The following is a 17,831-nucleotide window of genomic DNA, read 5'->3' as shown; positions in this document are numbered from 1 at the left end:
GCACTATCCACTGCCATTGTATTTAAAAGGCAGACCATTATTAATTAAATTATCTCCATTTGTGTTCTGCATAAGAACGAAAGTCATATGGGTTTGGAACGTTATGAGGGTGAGTAAACAATTTTTTGGGGAACTATTCCTTTAAGTCCAACAGTTTTTCCAGAAGCCCTACAGTATCAGTATTTCCATTGTCAGAGATGTGTGCCCTGTTTATAAGTTGATTCATTATAGAAGCTAACATGTGCACAATTTATTTACTTCTCTTTAACTTGACTGTCTTCTCTTCAGCGTGACAGAATCACCAGTTTTCGAAAGCAAGGTATGAAGAAGGAGAAGCTTCTCATCCAGCACCCCACAGACCCCATCTACACCCAGACCGAGCTGCCTGTGCCCCAGCCGCTCTTCGACGAGCGCTCCATGAACCTGTCAGAGAAAGAGATTATCGACTTGTTTGAGAAGATGATGGTGAGTTTTTTTTTTTTCCTCATCCTAATTTAAGCATTCATGTTCGAATGTTCTCTGTTCTGCCTGAGGGCACTCCTAAGACCTGAGATGGCCTTTATTACTGATACATATCAATGTTTGCAACTTGTGTAATGGTGTCAATTAGGCCATCAAACCAGACTTAGCCATGAGATTTTGCCTCCTTTCAAATGATGTGCACCAACAATGAGAGGAAGACTCCAGTCATATCAGTAACCACATACTGGGTTTTTGTGTAAACCAGAGTCTGGGTACCCCCAGATGGCCACCAGGGGGTTGCTAGGGGGTCAGCATAAATTAAAAAAAAAAAAAAAAAAAAAAAGAGTAAGAATTATGTACATTTAACAATTTTGACATTATTTGTTTCATTCTGCTTTCTAAAGGCTGGAAATCATTATGACTGTTTTACTCTATAAATAGACATAGTTTCTCATCACCTCTGTCCACTTAAGCTTGCTTGCTGGTTGTAAGGCTATGTTCTCTGTAAAGGTGCTTTGGAACAATATTTATTGTGTAAAGCACTATACAAGTACATTTGTGGGTCCATAATGTGACACCAATTGTTTTATTTTTATTTTGTCTAGGTCTGTTAAATTATTCAAAAATACATAAAAAATGCAATTCACACAAATACTTGAAGACACTTTTTCTATGATGAAAATGTTTTAAATGTTTGAGTTCAGTCATTTTGATTTTTTTTTTGCTCTGGGGCTTGAATTAAAAAATGTCATGTGGTGTACCCATCCAGAGACAGTAAAAATATAATAGGTCTTTAAAAACAGAAAATGTAGCTGCCTTTATCATTCAGAAAGGGGTTTATCGTCTGCCGTTTGTCAGATGCAGTGAAAAGGTTGCTTAAGGACTATAATAGAATTGACCCTCAACAAGCAAAAATAGATATTACACTGAGTTTTTTTTGTGTGTGTAAATGTGAAATGTAAAGTTGCCAGAAACTTGTTGCTTCAGTATTGTAGATGTAGTGGTACTTTATAAAATTTTATTTGAGTTATTTGATACTGCTGTTTGCAATAGTCTATTTTGATTTTTTAGACTTAAACACATACACCTTTAGTTCACAAAAACCTGGAATTGAGATGCATGATGTAGTGATCTCTGCATTAGCAAACATAGTCACGTTTCCATTGCTTAGATCTTCAAAGACACCTTGTCTTTCTTCGTCTCTCTTCTGCTGTCTGTTATGAGTGAAGAATAGGACTTGAGAGGTTTGCGCTCTCTGCTGACAGGTTGCATTAACTGAGCGTCGGCTCGGCTTGACACATGTTTCTTTTCCCCCTCTTGGAGAGAATATGTATTAGCTATCACACTTGAATATGCAGGGGTCTCTTCACTAATTCTGCCATTTTATGTTGACAGCTGTCAATAGAGTATCCGCCACAGTGGGTAGAACTACCTACAGTTAATGATAGTGAAAAACAACATAACATTGTCTAAACACTTAGAGTTACCTCTCCTAGTTTATCTCTACAGACATAAACACACACTCTAACTCCAGAACCGACAGGGCTGCTGCATACACTTGCCTCATTTGAACTTGTACTTGTTTTGGGCCTAGACAAGGCACATAACAAAATCTGTCAACAGAACAATAGAAGGATTATTACCCTGACAAGACAAATGTTAGCTTTGTATTAGTATTTTTGGGGGTCAAATCTCTCCCATCCTGCATCTTTTACTGAGGAGGGCTGTCTGTGAGTTTTTTTCTTTTTGTTTTTTTTTTTTTCTGTGATGGATTTGTAGTCTGTAGATCAGTAACTCTGCAAACTTTTGCAGCTCCTGAGCAGAACAGCTCTCCAGTGCTCTTTAAATGTTTTGTTAACTGCCTTTCAATTTTCACAATGAGTTGTACACATCATTAGGTAGGTGCTACACACTGATAATTGTCCTATACATCCTTCAAAGGCAAAATATTACTGGGCTTCCAATGAACAAAATTCTTTGACTTGACAAAGATATAACAAAATAGGCAGCATCTGTGTGGTGAACAACAGATCTGGGTTTTGGGAACATTTTTGTACCATGTTTTAATAGCATCACATTGGCATTACATTTTGCTTTCTTAGTTGTTTTTGATTTGAAATTTAAAGATATTTTTGTCTTCTTTGACTTAAGTACAAAAAAAAAGAAACAAAATATTTTTAAAGGTAAATTAGTTACCTAATATGGTTTGGTATGCAATGTGATTTTAGTGTCAAATACACACTGCGGCTAAATATGGTTTTCACTCTGAGTGTGTAATCTCATTCTCAACTCAGTGAGTTTGGTAAATTACTGTACGTGATTGACGACTGCATTCTACAACTGAATTTATTGATGAAACATTCAGGTGATTTCAATTGAATTTGCCAAATATATAAACAACTGCAGACAATAACTGAAACTGAGGTACATGTTTAGGCTCATTCTGAAATTCTGGATGAATGGAAACTTCATCAAAGCCAACAAACAGGTTTAATTTCTTTGTTACTGTGTGCAGGACAGAGCGGAACATCATAAGTTAAATGTGCTTCCACTTATTTGTAATTTATGCTGATATTCAAAAGTCTGACTTATGTCTTAATTATTGAACATAATTGCTAATTGATTTAATAGTGACAAAAATTATCAGTCATGAAAACTTTCAGGGGTGTATATATATATATATATATATATATATATATATATATATATATATATATATAAAAAGTGCCTAAAGGAATAGTTCACACAAAAATGAAAATATTCTGATGATTTACTCACCCTCCTGGCATCCCAGATGTGTATGACTTTCTCTCTTCAGCAGAACACAAATTAAGATTTTTAGAAGAATATTTCAGCTCTATAGGTCCATACAATGCAAGCGAATGGGTGCCAGTATTTTGAAACTCCAAAATTCACATAAAGGGAGCATAAAAGTAATACATGTGACTCCAGTGGTTAAATCCATTTAGGGTATGCATGAAGAATGTGAATCGCCAAAAACAGAAGAAGAAGAACGTGAAAGTGAAAGTGAAGTGGAGATTAACTGAGCAGGGAGGAGCATTTATAGTAAAAAATGACTTAAATACTGATCTGTTTCTCACCCACACTTATCATATCACTTCTGATGATATAGATTTAACAATTAGAGTCATCTGGAGTACTTTTATGTTGCCCTTATGTGAATTTTGGAGCTTCAAAATGTTGCCACCCACTCACTTGCATTGTATGGACCTCCAGAGCTGGGAAATTCTTCTAAAAATCTTGTGTTCAGCAGATGAAAGAAAGTCATACACATCTGGGATGGCATGAGGCGGGTGAGTAAATGATGAGAGAATTTAAATTTTTGGGTGAACTATCCCTTTAAGTACCGAAAGCCCCTCCCTAGCGAGGCCCAAGTTCAATTAATCTTCAGGCAACAGCAGAACATATAGCAGAACAGCGCCTTATAGTGGCTAATTGTGGCTAATTAAATCACCCTTTCTTGTGTACTTATCAGTCTATTGTATTTGGCAATAAGTCAGTAAATGCACATTGAATGCATGATGGAGTGTCTAAGAAAAATGTACAGTTTTGACACTCCCTTCTCAACTGTTTAAAATCATTTGGTGCACTGTTCATATTTAGACCTGGGCCATGTAGCACATTGTCACCTTGGTTTCTTTGACATTGTGTACCATAATCAGTTTGATTTGTTCATTTCTCTCAAATGTTTTCATGAGTCCCTCACTAGTGAGAGACTCCTGTCCCTCTATGTTTTCTCCATCTGTTAGTAACTGCGTGTCGCTTGCATAACCTCTCAATTGCTGTTTTTGTTCTCAAGACAGCGGAACATTAAACCCGGGTATCAATTTGCTGCATGACAAGCCATGCAGGTTCGCAGGCCCGAAACTGTTGAACGGAATTGGCTTTTTTACTGAAAGCATAATAATCATAATGAAACAATTGTGAAAAAGTGGGCGAAAATGTATTCTCTTCCAGCCACCAGTGACATTGAGATTATACTGTAGACCATCAGTCCGTTGTTCACCATATAGTGAAGATTCATGAGCCGCAAAACGAAACCATGTCCACTCTATTATATGAAGCTATGGGAGATCTATCATACTCCGGTTTTGCTCCTGTGTGCTTTTAGCGCACACTGATATCAATTCACATAATCTGTGTTAAGGCTAAATTTAAGGTCGTTCTTCAAAATACTTGAAACTTGAAAGTATTGACCGAATGCAAATAAATGAGCCCCCTCCAACACTCTGATGCTGGCGGAAAGATCACTAAGATTGCAGTGCAGTGCATGGCTCAGTGGAAGACAAATAAGGGTGCACTAATGTGGTCACTCATCAAAGGTCTCCTGTAAACAGAGGGGATCTTGGACAAATGAAAGCCCTGGCTCTTTGATGAAGGGGGTTGGCGATCATGACACTAAGTGTATGATATGCTCTGCATAGTGCATGTGCGCGAGAGAGCCATTGTCGCTGTCCTTGCTGTTACGTGTGCACGTGCGCAGCTGGACCCAAGACCTGATAAAAATGCGCAGCGGCAAATCCTTTGATGAGCTGGGTGATGGCGCGTTAAGACACGGGTGAGGGCTCTTAATGCGCCTCTCGTGCTGCGAAACAGCGCTACCAGGATGAAACATGCCAGCTCCTCCGGTTTGCATCATCATTCAGTCAACCAGAGCCACTGTTCCAGTGCCATTAATATTCAGACAGCAAGAGAAAGGCGCCCGATCTGGAAAAGGACTGCATGATTGATGGGGTCAAACCGTTACCCCTGCAGATGCAATCACCCCCTAACCGATTCTCATCCTCCCTCTCCAAACTGCAGTCAGGCAGCCTTCAGTCAACACACTCAGATGCTCACACTGTCTATCTGTTTATCTTATTAAATCTTCAGCAGACTTGGGGGACGTCCAACGTACTTTTGCCTTCTGTTGCATGTACTTGAGCTGTTTAGTCAATTTGGCCAGATGCACTCAAATATCAGTGCAGAGTAATTACAACAGTCCTTTTCCCGATCTCACAGATTGATGAGCAATAGCTTCTCCTTGAACTTTTGGCTTTGTGTACGCCATTGGACTCTTGTAAGTACATTTGCCTTATTTTGATGTATGGCACTCTGACTAATGAGTGCCCTTTTTTAAAGTTCTTTGGTATGTCCTTACAAACCTAAGCAGAGTGTTTCAATTTTGGAGAATTCCTCAGAACCTTGCTGCAAAATATCCCAATTGACCAAGATCAGACATGAAAGTTTGTGCCTTTTTTTCCTCCAGCAACTTGGCCCATCTCCACGACAATTTAAAGTGAGAGATAGATCTGCTGATTCCCATTTCCCTGGCACCTCTATGTGGTGCCCTTGGGGGATCAGACTTGCATCATGTTCAAACTGTATTTCTCCCACTTTAAATGGTGTGTTTTGGGAGTTGTATTGTTCCTGTGGATGACTTTCTGAAGTTCCCCAAACCATGAGATTAATAGAGTTACAAGGTGGAGTAAGATGCAACTGGTCTTGCATTTAAGAGAAAAAGAGCGAGAGATACCTTTGAATCGGATCTGGTTGATTCCTTGAAAGAATTCACTTATGCCAACCCTGGCATTTGATTTAATAAATTTAAGCTTTGAGGACATATTTAATAATAATGTGTACGTTATACTCAATAGAGATAACTAGATTAAGAGGCCAGTTAATATTCCACATCAACAGGGCATACCGGTTCATTTAAAACCCAGTTTTTACGTGAGGAGAGAAACTGTAGCTTGATGTAAAACTATTGAAACTTGCATCTTTGAAAAGAAGATGTCCTTCACTCTGGTATTCATTGCTCAATGTGGTATTAGCCACATGTAGAAAAATCTCATGCAAAAGAGTCACAAAGTTTTCAAAAACAGTTTTAATTTTAATTAAAAAAATAAAGCTAAACGAAAAGATGTAAAAGTAGCTTTGAAATCAGCAGCCCTCACCCTTTGCTCCTTTTAATATTATCGTAGTCTGTAAGGTTTATTTTTTCTTTGTGGACTCCCCCACTCACTTAGTGGTCTCATTTGAAACAAAATAGCACACTTGTTCCACTTCTCTTCACCAGAGGGCAGTGTGGTTCCATAGAATCGCTGCCTAGGTGCATCGCCAGAGAAACGGTCTTTGTTGTGTATGACATATCCTTGACTTGTCATGACATTGATAAACATATATCAAGGCTTCATTACTCAAATTTACCTTGGTCCTATAGGAAAACGTCCTTACTGTAATCATAAATGTGCAGCAAGGACAGTTTCCTTTTTAAAAATAAATATTTATATATGATTGGGCATTATGTCTCTCCGCCATTACTGTATATACAGAGGCATTGTGTTCGTGATTCTGAATTGTGCTGTCTTTTGCAAATGTCATGCGTCCCATATCCACAAGTGCTTTTAGAGTCATTACTATCATTTCTTTTATTAGTGTTATTGCTCATTCATTACTCTTGGTTAAATAGCTTCTTCATTTATTGTGTGTTTTTGTGTGTCTACAGGAGGACATGAATCTAAATGAAGAGCGGAAGGCCCCTTTGCGTGGGAAGGACTTAAGCACCAAACGTGAGATGGTGGTCCAGTACATTTCTGCCACAGCCAAATCTGTAAGTGCACCACATCTCTGGGGCGGCCCATCTTAAAGAGAGGGAAAGAGAGAGACAGAGAGGAGAGAGTGGGGATGAACCACATGTCGAGACACTACAGAATAATGAGCTTAACCTGATCTGCTTAGCAGGCTAGCCCCAAATCTTTGATTGCCGCCTCCTTTAGTTCATTATTTATTTATTTATTCTTTAATTTATTTATTTTCTATTCATTCCACATCTCACCTTTTTTCCTGGGTGCTTATCAGGCTGTTTGTGTTGTATTGCACTTTAAGCTTCATATTGCCAGGGATCAAGTTTTCATTAGAATTTAGTACGCATCACTGTCTCTGCTCGGTAAGCTGAAACATGGCTCTTTCAGCACTATAAATGAATAAAGGTTGCAGCGCCACTGTCTCGCATGGTAATCCTGGGCTTTTGGGGTGAATTCTCCTCATTCCCTTTATGAAGTAGGTCCTTCCGAGGTTAGAGTCTGCGTAAACACCACAGGTGAAGACGTTCCCCTTACCCACTTAGCAGGCTAGCCTTCAGCGTCCACTTCCATTAGCTTTCCTCCCAGCTATGATAATTAACCAGCATGATTAATAATGATGATAATCAGAGATGATTGAATTCTGCAACAGGCTCATTGTCAGCCTTGTGAGCCTAGTATGCAATGTGAAATATGATTCACATATCAGTATTGTAGTCTCAAAGCAGTAAGGGAGGGTGGGAAGGGGGGTTCCTGTCGCTCTGCACCCCTGTTGCCTTCATCAACACCACCAGAGGCGTTCACCTGCAGCATGTCACTGTGGAGGCTGCACACAGCTCTTTGACAGAGAAGGAGGAGGTTGGGAACGTGTGCTCGGCATTCGAGGGAAGAGATGTGCTTTTATGTGATAAGAGATGTTTACCACAGGCACAACACACTTTTCCCTGTAATGCTCAATTCTAGCACCAAGAGATCTCCTCCTCTCCCCTTTTAAATATTCAGCTCAAGTTACTAACCATGTACAGCTACACACTCCTGATTTTTATTTTTTGGGGGGGAATAGAGCAAATATTCAGCCCTCTGTAAATTAGAAGACTGTTTTCTAATATTGTTCAATATTAGTAATTTATTGTAGCATGATACTTTAAGCAACTGCTATTCCAAGTGGAAATATTCTGATTATTTTTTTCCTCTTTCTGATAATGTTAAAGGAATAGTTCACCCAAAAATGAAAATTTGCTGAAAATGTACTCACCCTCAGGCCATACAAGATGTATCTGAGTTTCTTTCTTCATAAACACAGAATTTAAGACTTGTAGGATTTCATTTCAGGCCTCCTCCTCTAAACAATGCAAGTGAATGTACTCCATTTTTTTATATCAAAATAATCCACATGACTCCAGTCGACAAATAAAGTTCTTCTGAATGCAAACGATTGATCATTTTGAGAAACAAAACAATACTTATATACTTTTTAACTACAAATGTTCGCTTCCGTACATCTCTGTGACGTGCTCTCATGAGCGTCGAATGGAGTCATCTAAATATGCATTTTGGACTCAAAAAATGGAGGACATTCACTTGCATTGTTTAGAGGAGGAGGCCTGAAATTAAATCCTAAAAATCTTAAATTCTGTTTTGATGAAGAAAGAAACTCAGATACATCTTGGATGTCCTGAGGGTGAGTAAATTATCAGCAAATTTTCATTTTTGGGTGAACTATTCCTTTAAAAGTTCTCTTTGACTTAATAATTTGCCCATCAGTCAAACAGTGTTTATGCGATAACTCTCATAACGACCCTTTAAAGTCAACATTAATCGGTATTTGCAACTCACTTTACTTCAATGTGCATGGCACATTTATAAGTGCAACAGCTTATTCAACGAAATGTAGGATGGACATTTTATCTATTGGTAGTTGATTGGTCTCAATTGTATATGACAGGTGGTTGCAGGGTAGGAGCTAAAAAATTAGAGGGCTTTGTGATGTCAACTGACAGTAAAATCTTGTTAGAGTTTTTTTTTAAATTTTTTATAAAAAGCACCAATGAATCATGCACTATAAGGCCAGGACTGTGTAGTAAGAAAGTAAATGGGGTCAGTTTTGATTTCATGTTGGCTTTAAAGCTGTGATTTTCTTATCGAACCCTTAATAATTTTTATAGAATTGTACAGTTCCATAAAACATGAGATCATGATGGAATCTTTCTTTGCATCATGCATTTTTTTTTTCACTTAGCTAACATGTGACTTTATGATTTGTTTTCCTTCCAAAGATCGTTTTTTTCCTTGTGGAATCATCGCATGAATGCACTTTCTCTTTATGTCGAATGGCTACTGAGGGTGTTTTCCAGTTGTGGGCAAATGGGCTAATGCTTACACACACACATGCACACACTGACACGCACGTCTAGAGAAAGTCACTCTTGTGCTGTGTGTCTCAGACTGCTCTAGGTCATTGTCCTCTCTTTGGTTTGAAAGCAGGAGTAATTAAGTGGTGGTCTGACAGTAGAGAAGGCCCGTGATCTCCGTTTGAGCCACTGCAAGTGTAATTTAGCTGGGGTGAGCGAGGCCAAGAGCAGACAGTACGGAGACGGCCTCTGCACACCTCTGCATTAATAACCCAAACCTGTCTAAATAAAAGAAGGCAGAGCAGAGTCCATCCATCCCACTTAATCTGCTGCTATCTCCCTGAGTGTGCTGATCTGCCTACAGTAGATTTTGTTTCAGCACACAGCTTTACAGAGCAAATATTAGTGAGAAAACAAACCCATCTGATTCACTCCTGTCGCAGGCTGCCTGTCTATATGCAGCTGACTCCTGCAGCTCCTGCCTGGCAGGAAGACAGAGTGATGAAATAAAGGAAGGATGGAAGTATAGAGAAGTTTCACGCCAGTGATGTCTGTCCTCTGATATCTCAGTTATTATCACTTGTGTGACGGAAACATACAGCTCCCATGGTTCATAGCTCTTTTATTATTTACAGCCAACACCTTTTCCCTTTGCGACACATTTGTGCATGCATTCATTATATTGTATCGACACACTTTTAAAAAAAATGTTTGTTCACTGAAAATTTCCGAACTGCTATTTGCCAAAGAAAATCAATATATAAAATACATGTTTATTCTTATTAAGTTGTTTATGTTCCTTTGGTGCCTGTTTTTTTTTTTTTTTAGATATTAGTATTTTCTTCTTCTTAGAAGCCAGTTTTTCAGCATGCATGACTAGCTCTCACCACACATTCCAAGGGATCTCAGTAGGAGATTTTAAATGATTTCCACTGCAAACTATAATGGCTTTTTTAAAGGGGGAGTGCCTTGCATTGACCTCACTTTTTTGAATATAAGAGATGCACAGTGAAAACCGACGTGGCCTTGACCAGTACCATTTCATGAGATGCTGTCTCTCTCTTTCAGTCTCTGACAAATGTATCATTGTCATTATGTTTGCCAAAGCATGTCTATAACTAACACCATTATTCCACTCTTACTCTAGTGTCATGATAAGCATTGCCTTTGCTTTCCTGTTTTGCTTTTAAATAAAATTATTATTGCTTTATATGAGGGACAATACGTCAAGGCAGGGGCTTTGAGAGGAAAGGGAAATATGTTTTACCCTAGACGCTCACCTAAACATTGTCAGTATTGTGGTATTACAGAAACGTATGAAGTTAATTACAGCACAAGTTCTTGTAATCATTTATGACAGTGAACTGATCCAGTCTGGGATACAGCAGCTAATAAATAAATAACTAAATAAATAGACTTGTATCATGGATGATTTGATGGTCATGAGAAGAGTTAGAATGAGGATATAAATACCCATCTCTTGATAAGATGACATTTCCTCTGAAGTATGTTTACAGAATGACTTCATAACAGAGCTCTTCATTAGCATATTACATGACTGCCTAATCCTGTATTAGAACAATTAAGATCATCCGGTTTTTCCCCACTCTCCAAGTTCCTCAGGAATTGACAGCATTAATACCACAGTAACGTGACAATGAGGTGTTGTTTTGTGAAATTTCATGTAAATTGATGTTAGCAGCAGCTTTTCCCCTCAGGCTCCTCCATGACAGTTATTTATGTGGTTTCAATATTATGTCTGTCCTTTTGATCATGCTGCAAAAAAAACGTTCATCAAACTCAGCCAAACGTGGCACAGTGCAAACTATGTTTGGCAGTGATACAACATGTCTGGTGAAAGTATAGAAGTGACTCTTTTTTTAGGTTGAGACCCCAAACCATAACAATTTGTTAAATAATGTGACTTGTTTGCCAGGAAATAGTGTTAGAAAGTACTGCTCTATTGATCAAGAGGTTACACAGTTAATATTGACTTTATTATTGCCTAAACCATGACTGAAAAATGTTATGGACGGCTGTGTTAATAAAAAAAAAAAAAAAAGGACTGATCCTAATTACAAGCCATGACCTCCAGTTTGTGTTTTTGAAGAAGTGAGAGTTATACACATTTCAGATAAATCTACTTTTACATCAGTTTCTATTACAGGCACCATTCTGCTGTGAGCAAGCCTCCACTATTCTCATTGAAATAAAAAAAGGCACTTTCACCTACGGTAGATTCAGCCCAGTAATTCTGATAACAACGTGACCAAGGAAAAAAACATGCTGACTTAATGGAGTTTTTGAGCCATGATGTATAAATTTGACACTTGATTGAAACTACCAGTGACATTTGATTGATTTTTGGCATTCAGAGACATTATAGGTTGCTAACTGCTCATGAATAAAATAATACGTGAGGGTTAATTCTGTCAAAATGTACCAGATTCTTGCAAACCCTTGGATTTTTGTACTGGGTGTCAAAAAGTGCCCTTATATCAGACACAGTGCCTCATAATGATTTTCAGATTTTCATCAGAAACAATAGATTGTAGATGCAAAGTATCACAGCGTAGTACTTACCTGACTTGTGCCTTAAAACATGACTCATGGACATCAATCTTGTGACCAGAACATTTTCTTTTTTTTATTATCATGAAGTAGCACTACTGTGTAACCGCATAGTGGCCAATGAGTCACTTTTAAAAAGTCGAGAAGATCAATTCATCATGATCCCTAAGTTTCAAGCAGTCATCAGAATGACAGACATTGTCTTTAGTGTCCAAGTAAACCCCCTCTCTCTCTCCACGCTGTTAAATTGTTTAATTCTCAGCTGAGTAGGCAGTGTAGTGGAAAGGGCCAGTGATTTAAGTATGAGCTCTAATACTTAAGCAGGATAGTACTGGATAGACCCTGGCCTACTAATGATTGTGCTGTTTGTGTCTTTTTGCACATTAACTTCCCTCCGCTGACCGCTGCATGCAGATAACTGGGAGCAAAGTTGCGGTAAGTAGCAAATTATTTATTCGCTTATTATTCGTTACTGTGCAATCTGTTGGTCTGTCTCTGTCTGTCTCTGCCTTTCTCTCTCTTCCCTCCTCCCTTTTTTGAAAAGATCTCGACTGTTCTACAGAGATCTTTTCTGTGGCTTGATATTTCTATTTTATGTTCAGCATTAGTGTAGTTTATAGGCTGTAATAAAAAATAAATTAAAAAAAACCTGTACATATTCCCAGTACATAAATTGCACACTTGGAAATGAGGGATTTCTCAATTTGGCTTTCTAAAAAATAAACTAGGAGACCTTTTTGTATGCAGTTTTTCTTTGAAATAGATCGCTGTTTAACACATATTAGCATTTAAATATTGTTACACCAAGGATGAGCAATAGTTTTTAGGCAAATAATCATAATCTGTGATCTAGTCTGTTTATTCTAATGTTCTGTATCTAAATGGCTTTCATTGTGTTCATTCTTTCCCCCAGACAGCATACGGAGAATGTATCACTTAATTAGATTTTCCTCCACACACAGACACACTCAGTACGTGTTGATTGAACTGCAGAAAAGATATTGGGTGCTCTCCCCCCCATCCTATAAATACGTTCTATTTTGCAATGGGACATTCAGCACAGCCCATTTGAAAATCCATGTTTTTGTCCCTGTGACATTACTGCATGTCTCTCTTGTTTCTGAAATGTTCATAGCTGTTCTTGTATTTATTGTCACTTACTTTTGCCCTCCCCCAAAATGATGGTAATAATCTTTATAAATATATACTGGCTGGGAGATGGCGATGTTTCCTCATTTCACAAATTGCAGACTGGCTTGCACTATTTCTCACATAGTGCAGTCCCATAGCCCATATGAGGCTGCTTGTTATTTGTTTTATTTTATTTATTTAGAGGGGCTCTGTTATTGCCACTGCAAGTGTCACTTGTCATTTAAAATGCTGTTTTATTGTGTTGCTGGAGCTATGAAAGAGGCCCATAGATGTACGTGAGGAAGCTTGAAGATAAGGACGCACAGGTAAATGTTTTATTTACAATACAGCAATAAGCTTCCACAACAGACCCATTTATTTGCTGTGAGATGGCCTGTTCAATCAATGCTCTCATGCTGGTTGGTGTGGAATGGTTTGTAGAGTGATTTTTCTATTGCCTGTCAGCAATAAAAAATGTACAGTGTGGTGAGCATGGAAGTATGTTTTGAGTGTTGTGTCACAGTGCATAGTGAGAAAGTTAGACTGGGATTGTCTATATCGAAGAACTGTCTGCCTGTGTGCTCCAAAAACAGATGCTTTCATTTAGAAGTTTCCAGCAGTTCAAAGGTTGCTGTATATCCTGCCATTTTGTCTGGCTTCTGTGTGCATTTCCTGTGGCTGAGAGAGTGTGAAGGCTTGTGGTGAACCTGTCAGCTCTCCCTTCCAGTTTTATTCTCTTTCTTTTCCCTCCTTGTTTCTCTGTTGCTCTCTTTCCAAATATCCTACCTTTATTTGGTTTTATTGTGGAAACTATGTTCAATGCACTTAGATGTGCAACTAAGATGAGGCCCTCTCGCTGTGCAGATTGCTATTTACACGCTGTCAATGTGGTTTGGAGGAAGACCGACCTGCCTGAGCTGCGTCTTCCTCAGGGATGAAATCTCTCCAGCAGGTAAACTGCAGCGCTCCAATTCACACTGGCCAGCTTGTCCACATGCTGCTGAGTCATATACTGTATGCTGTATCAGCGCAGCTTGACGATGATGCTGAAGCTGCTGACCTGAGGGAACAACTGGAACACCTGTGGACCCTTGCAGCCACAGTGTTCGATTGATCAGGGATGTTGGTGCTCTGATTGTCAAGAAAAGATTGATAGATCATATGTTGAAATGCCCATGTTTTATCGGGCCAGAATTGATGAACCCCCTCTGTGGTTGAATGGAACTCTGTGGGTCTCCATGCTTAAATAAAACAGAAGCAGCACACAAACTCAGTCGGCGCTTGGCCCTGAAGTGTGTTCCGCTGGAACCTGATAAGGTCACATTACTTGACCTGCAAAGCCTCTGTAGACCTTAGGAGGAGATCAATAATCACACAGTCAGCCCAGCGGTTAGGAGAGACTGCCTGTTTCCACGGAAACATTGCGACACGTTCAGAGTACTGGGCAGAGCGAGAGGAAGGAGATAGAGGAGCCGTTCATCCTCAGGGACTGGAGTCTGCTAGGGCTGTTAAAATTCAGCCCCTCTCTGTGAATCCCTGCTATCGTCTGAGAGAATAATAGACAACGCTTGTATTTTAGAAATGATTTAGCTCCTTTTCACATAGGACAAAGACTTGGCCCTTTCTCAGGTTAAATGGCATGGATCTTTTGTGTCGTGTTAAAGTGTGTTGTACTTAAATACTCTCTTTCGAGAGCCTTGAAAAGCATATGTGAAAAAGAGCATAACCATGGAAAGAAAGAAAAAATTTGGCTCTTACTTTCCATCTCGAGTGTTTTAAATATGTTTTTAATTTGGATAAAACAAAACAAGTTTGGTCAGTGGAATCCGACAAGAGTCTTATTTGGAACTTCTTAAAAGCAGGAAACAATGAAACTTGTTAGCTTGTCCCCAAAGGATGGTTTTCCATTACATTGTGCGCTAATTATTTACCTCGGTGGCCTTAAAATATCCAAAAAAGCGTCTTGTTTGTTGTGAAAATACAACTTGCCTCCAATTATTTTTCAATTTGTGTTTCTTTCAATTACCTTTCTTGTGCACTTATGCTATATTATGGTTAATGTAGAGAGTCCTATACAGGTTCTCTGGGGCTTTAGTAAGAATATTTGGAGGCAGAACAGTTCTTATTTAGACAAATTTCTCTTGCACTCTCTTTCTCTCTCCCTCCCCCTACACCCCACCCCTCCACACACACACACGCACACACACACACACACACACACACACTCCGCTTTCTTTGTCTCTATTTCCTCTCCACTTTTATATACTACAATGAAATTGTATTCCCAGGCTAATGAATAACCTTGGCATTTGTGTGTGGGCTCCACTTGTTTTTCATTGGTAAACGTTATACACAGCATACTCCTGTTCCAAGGCTCATCTATGGCGTCATTTTTCACCAGAACTTGAATTTGAAAAAGCCTCAGAATTCATGATCTTGAAAAAAAGACTGGGTGTAATTTGATGTTATCAAAAATTTTTGTTGTTAATTTTAAAGATTTGAAAATATTTTGTGTGAATTCACCTAAAAAAAATTCAGGTTGTGAAATTCAAGTTTTTATTATTCAAGTGGTGGATTTCAGGTTGTGAAATTCAGGTCTCAATATTCAGGTTGTTGAATACAGGTTGAAAAATTCAGGTGGCAAAATTCGAGGATAACATCTGGGAATGCAAGGAAGAGCAAACGAGCATTGATGTAATCCATCATTCTCTTGGACAATTGCAAAGTGATGGAAACAGCTCAGAAAAGTAATTTTAAATGAATTAATGCATTTTGGTCACACAAAGGCAGCATGATCATACAGTGATGTCACATGTAACAGGTCAATATGCTCATGCATTACCGTGAATTATTATTTTTTGGTATATGCACGAATTGAGTGTATAGGAAATTAATATAATAATACCTGATTAATAATAGCTACAGGAAATGACAAAGAATACTTTATAGGCCTCTGTATTATTATTATTATTTTGTGTGTGTGTGTGTGTGTGTGTGTGTGTGTGTGTGATTGTTAATATTTAAAAGAAAATATGAGGAAGAAAAACACTGACATTTATGGTTAAATGACTCGTGTAATGATCACTTTGGATCTTTCCATCATGTATTACATGCAAAACAAATGAAACTATAACGGAATACTGCTTTCTAATTTAGGGTACAATGCAAATGCACATATTACAGAACACTTCTCTAAAGTATATAGATGGAGCCCAGATTTGTATTATAATCAGTAGTTATTTTAACCACCACGCAATTGCGTGGGGCCCCGGACGTCGGGGGGCCCCCCGCCTCGGTAGGAAATCTCCGCAAATAAAAAAACACTTGAGGGATAACATGTCACATGTTGTTCTGGGTACACACGCGAATATGCTGTTGTCAGTGCTCTCAGAGCGGTTCACATTAGAGGTCCGCCGGGTTCGAGTCAGTTTTTCAAGTAGGAGTTCGGTTTGTAATTTATGAAAAAATATCCAGACCTTCCGAACTTGTTTCGCCCATTCGCTCTCACAAACAGATACGCACGAACGAATAAGTTACGGGCCGTTCACACCGGACAGGTTTTGCGTGCGTCTGCCCTGTTTTTCAATGGTTTTCCTACGTAAACACGTGCTGGACGTACAGAACGTCCTTGACTGCTGCACCACATCTCGCTGTTTCTTCAGTGTCTCACACAGGACTGACACATTTTTAGACACTGCGTCAAGTTAAAAATGCAAGTCGAGACACCTGCGTTCTGTTTCATCTGTTGCGCTGCGTCTATTGTTTTTAGTGCAGGTGGCATAAATATTTAATGTTCTGAACAAGTTCAGGTTGCAAAGAGGTGACTGTTACAAAGTTTAACATTATTCTAGATTGTTCTGAACCAAGTGAAGTTTCAGCACTTGATAAACCGCAGTGTTTTTTTTCCCCCTTCTGCTCTAGTGTGTTGAGGGACCGCTGTGCCTTGCATGTTTACTATTACTGTTACAAATGTTGCCTACGATGCCTACATAAAATTCAGCCTTTTGCAACATGGTGAACGATACACTGCAGCATCACATTATGAGCTCTAGGTGAAAGTAAATAAGACTAAATACTATTAAATGAAATACTTTTAAATACTAGTAAATATATTACTATTCTATACAACAAATCCTTAAAGTAATAATATAATACTGTATCATATTATAATGACAAACTGGACAAGAAATTATTTTTTGGGTTAAAATAATATTAAAGAACAACTGAATTGCAAAATGATAGTGAGTGAAGTAGTAGGTTTTGCACACGCTGTTAATTAAAAAAAAAGTGTTTTGTAAAAAGATATGTAGGTAAACATTGCTTTTTTATCACTGTATTGTGGAAAAAACTGGAAGACATGCACTAATCATTTTAACTAGATTTTGATTTAATTAAACATTTTATATGTACTTGGCTACAATGGCTGATATGATGAATTTAAAATTATGATTTAAAATACATTTTATGTAATTTTCAAAATGGGGTCCCGGGTTGGTTGGTTGCTTGGGGCCTCAGAAATTGTAAACCCACCCCTGATTATTATGAAGGTAACCTGGTCTGCCTGAAAATAAACAATAAATAAGACACTAACAAATCATCAGTAGTCTACATATGTAATACATATGAGGTTAGACTATCCAGCATTTTAATAAAAAATATTAAAAAGCAAGATGGCATGCTAACACAACCAATCCAGACTGGTAATGTAAACAATTAAGAACAGATAGTGTGT

The 17,831-nt window shown here is 38.4% G+C and overlaps 1 protein-coding gene across 8 annotated transcripts in view; it reads left to right on the top strand.

Moving 5' to 3' along the window:
* LOC127418368 (protein diaphanous homolog 2-like) overlaps positions 1-17,831 on the top strand; it is a 653,451-nt gene that overhangs the window by 26,075 nt on the left and 609,545 nt on the right. For all 8 annotated transcript variants that reach the window (XM_051658976.1, XM_051658975.1, XM_051658977.1 and 5 more), the window contains 3 exons: positions 289-465; positions 6,971-7,075; positions 12,383-12,403. In XM_051658976.1, coding sequence (XP_051514936.1) covers positions 289-465; positions 6,971-7,075; positions 12,383-12,403 — 303 coding nt within the window. The remainder of the gene's footprint in view (positions 1-288; positions 466-6,970; positions 7,076-12,382; positions 12,404-17,831) is intronic.

This window comes from Myxocyprinus asiaticus, chromosome 27, assembly GCF_019703515.2.
Source record: "Myxocyprinus asiaticus isolate MX2 ecotype Aquarium Trade chromosome 27, UBuf_Myxa_2, whole genome shotgun sequence".
Lineage (NCBI taxonomy): Eukaryota > Metazoa > Chordata > Actinopteri > Cypriniformes > Catostomidae > Myxocyprinus > Myxocyprinus asiaticus.
The sequence above is the reverse complement of the archived record's forward strand: the minus strand, read 5'-3'. Positions and strand labels throughout refer to the sequence as shown.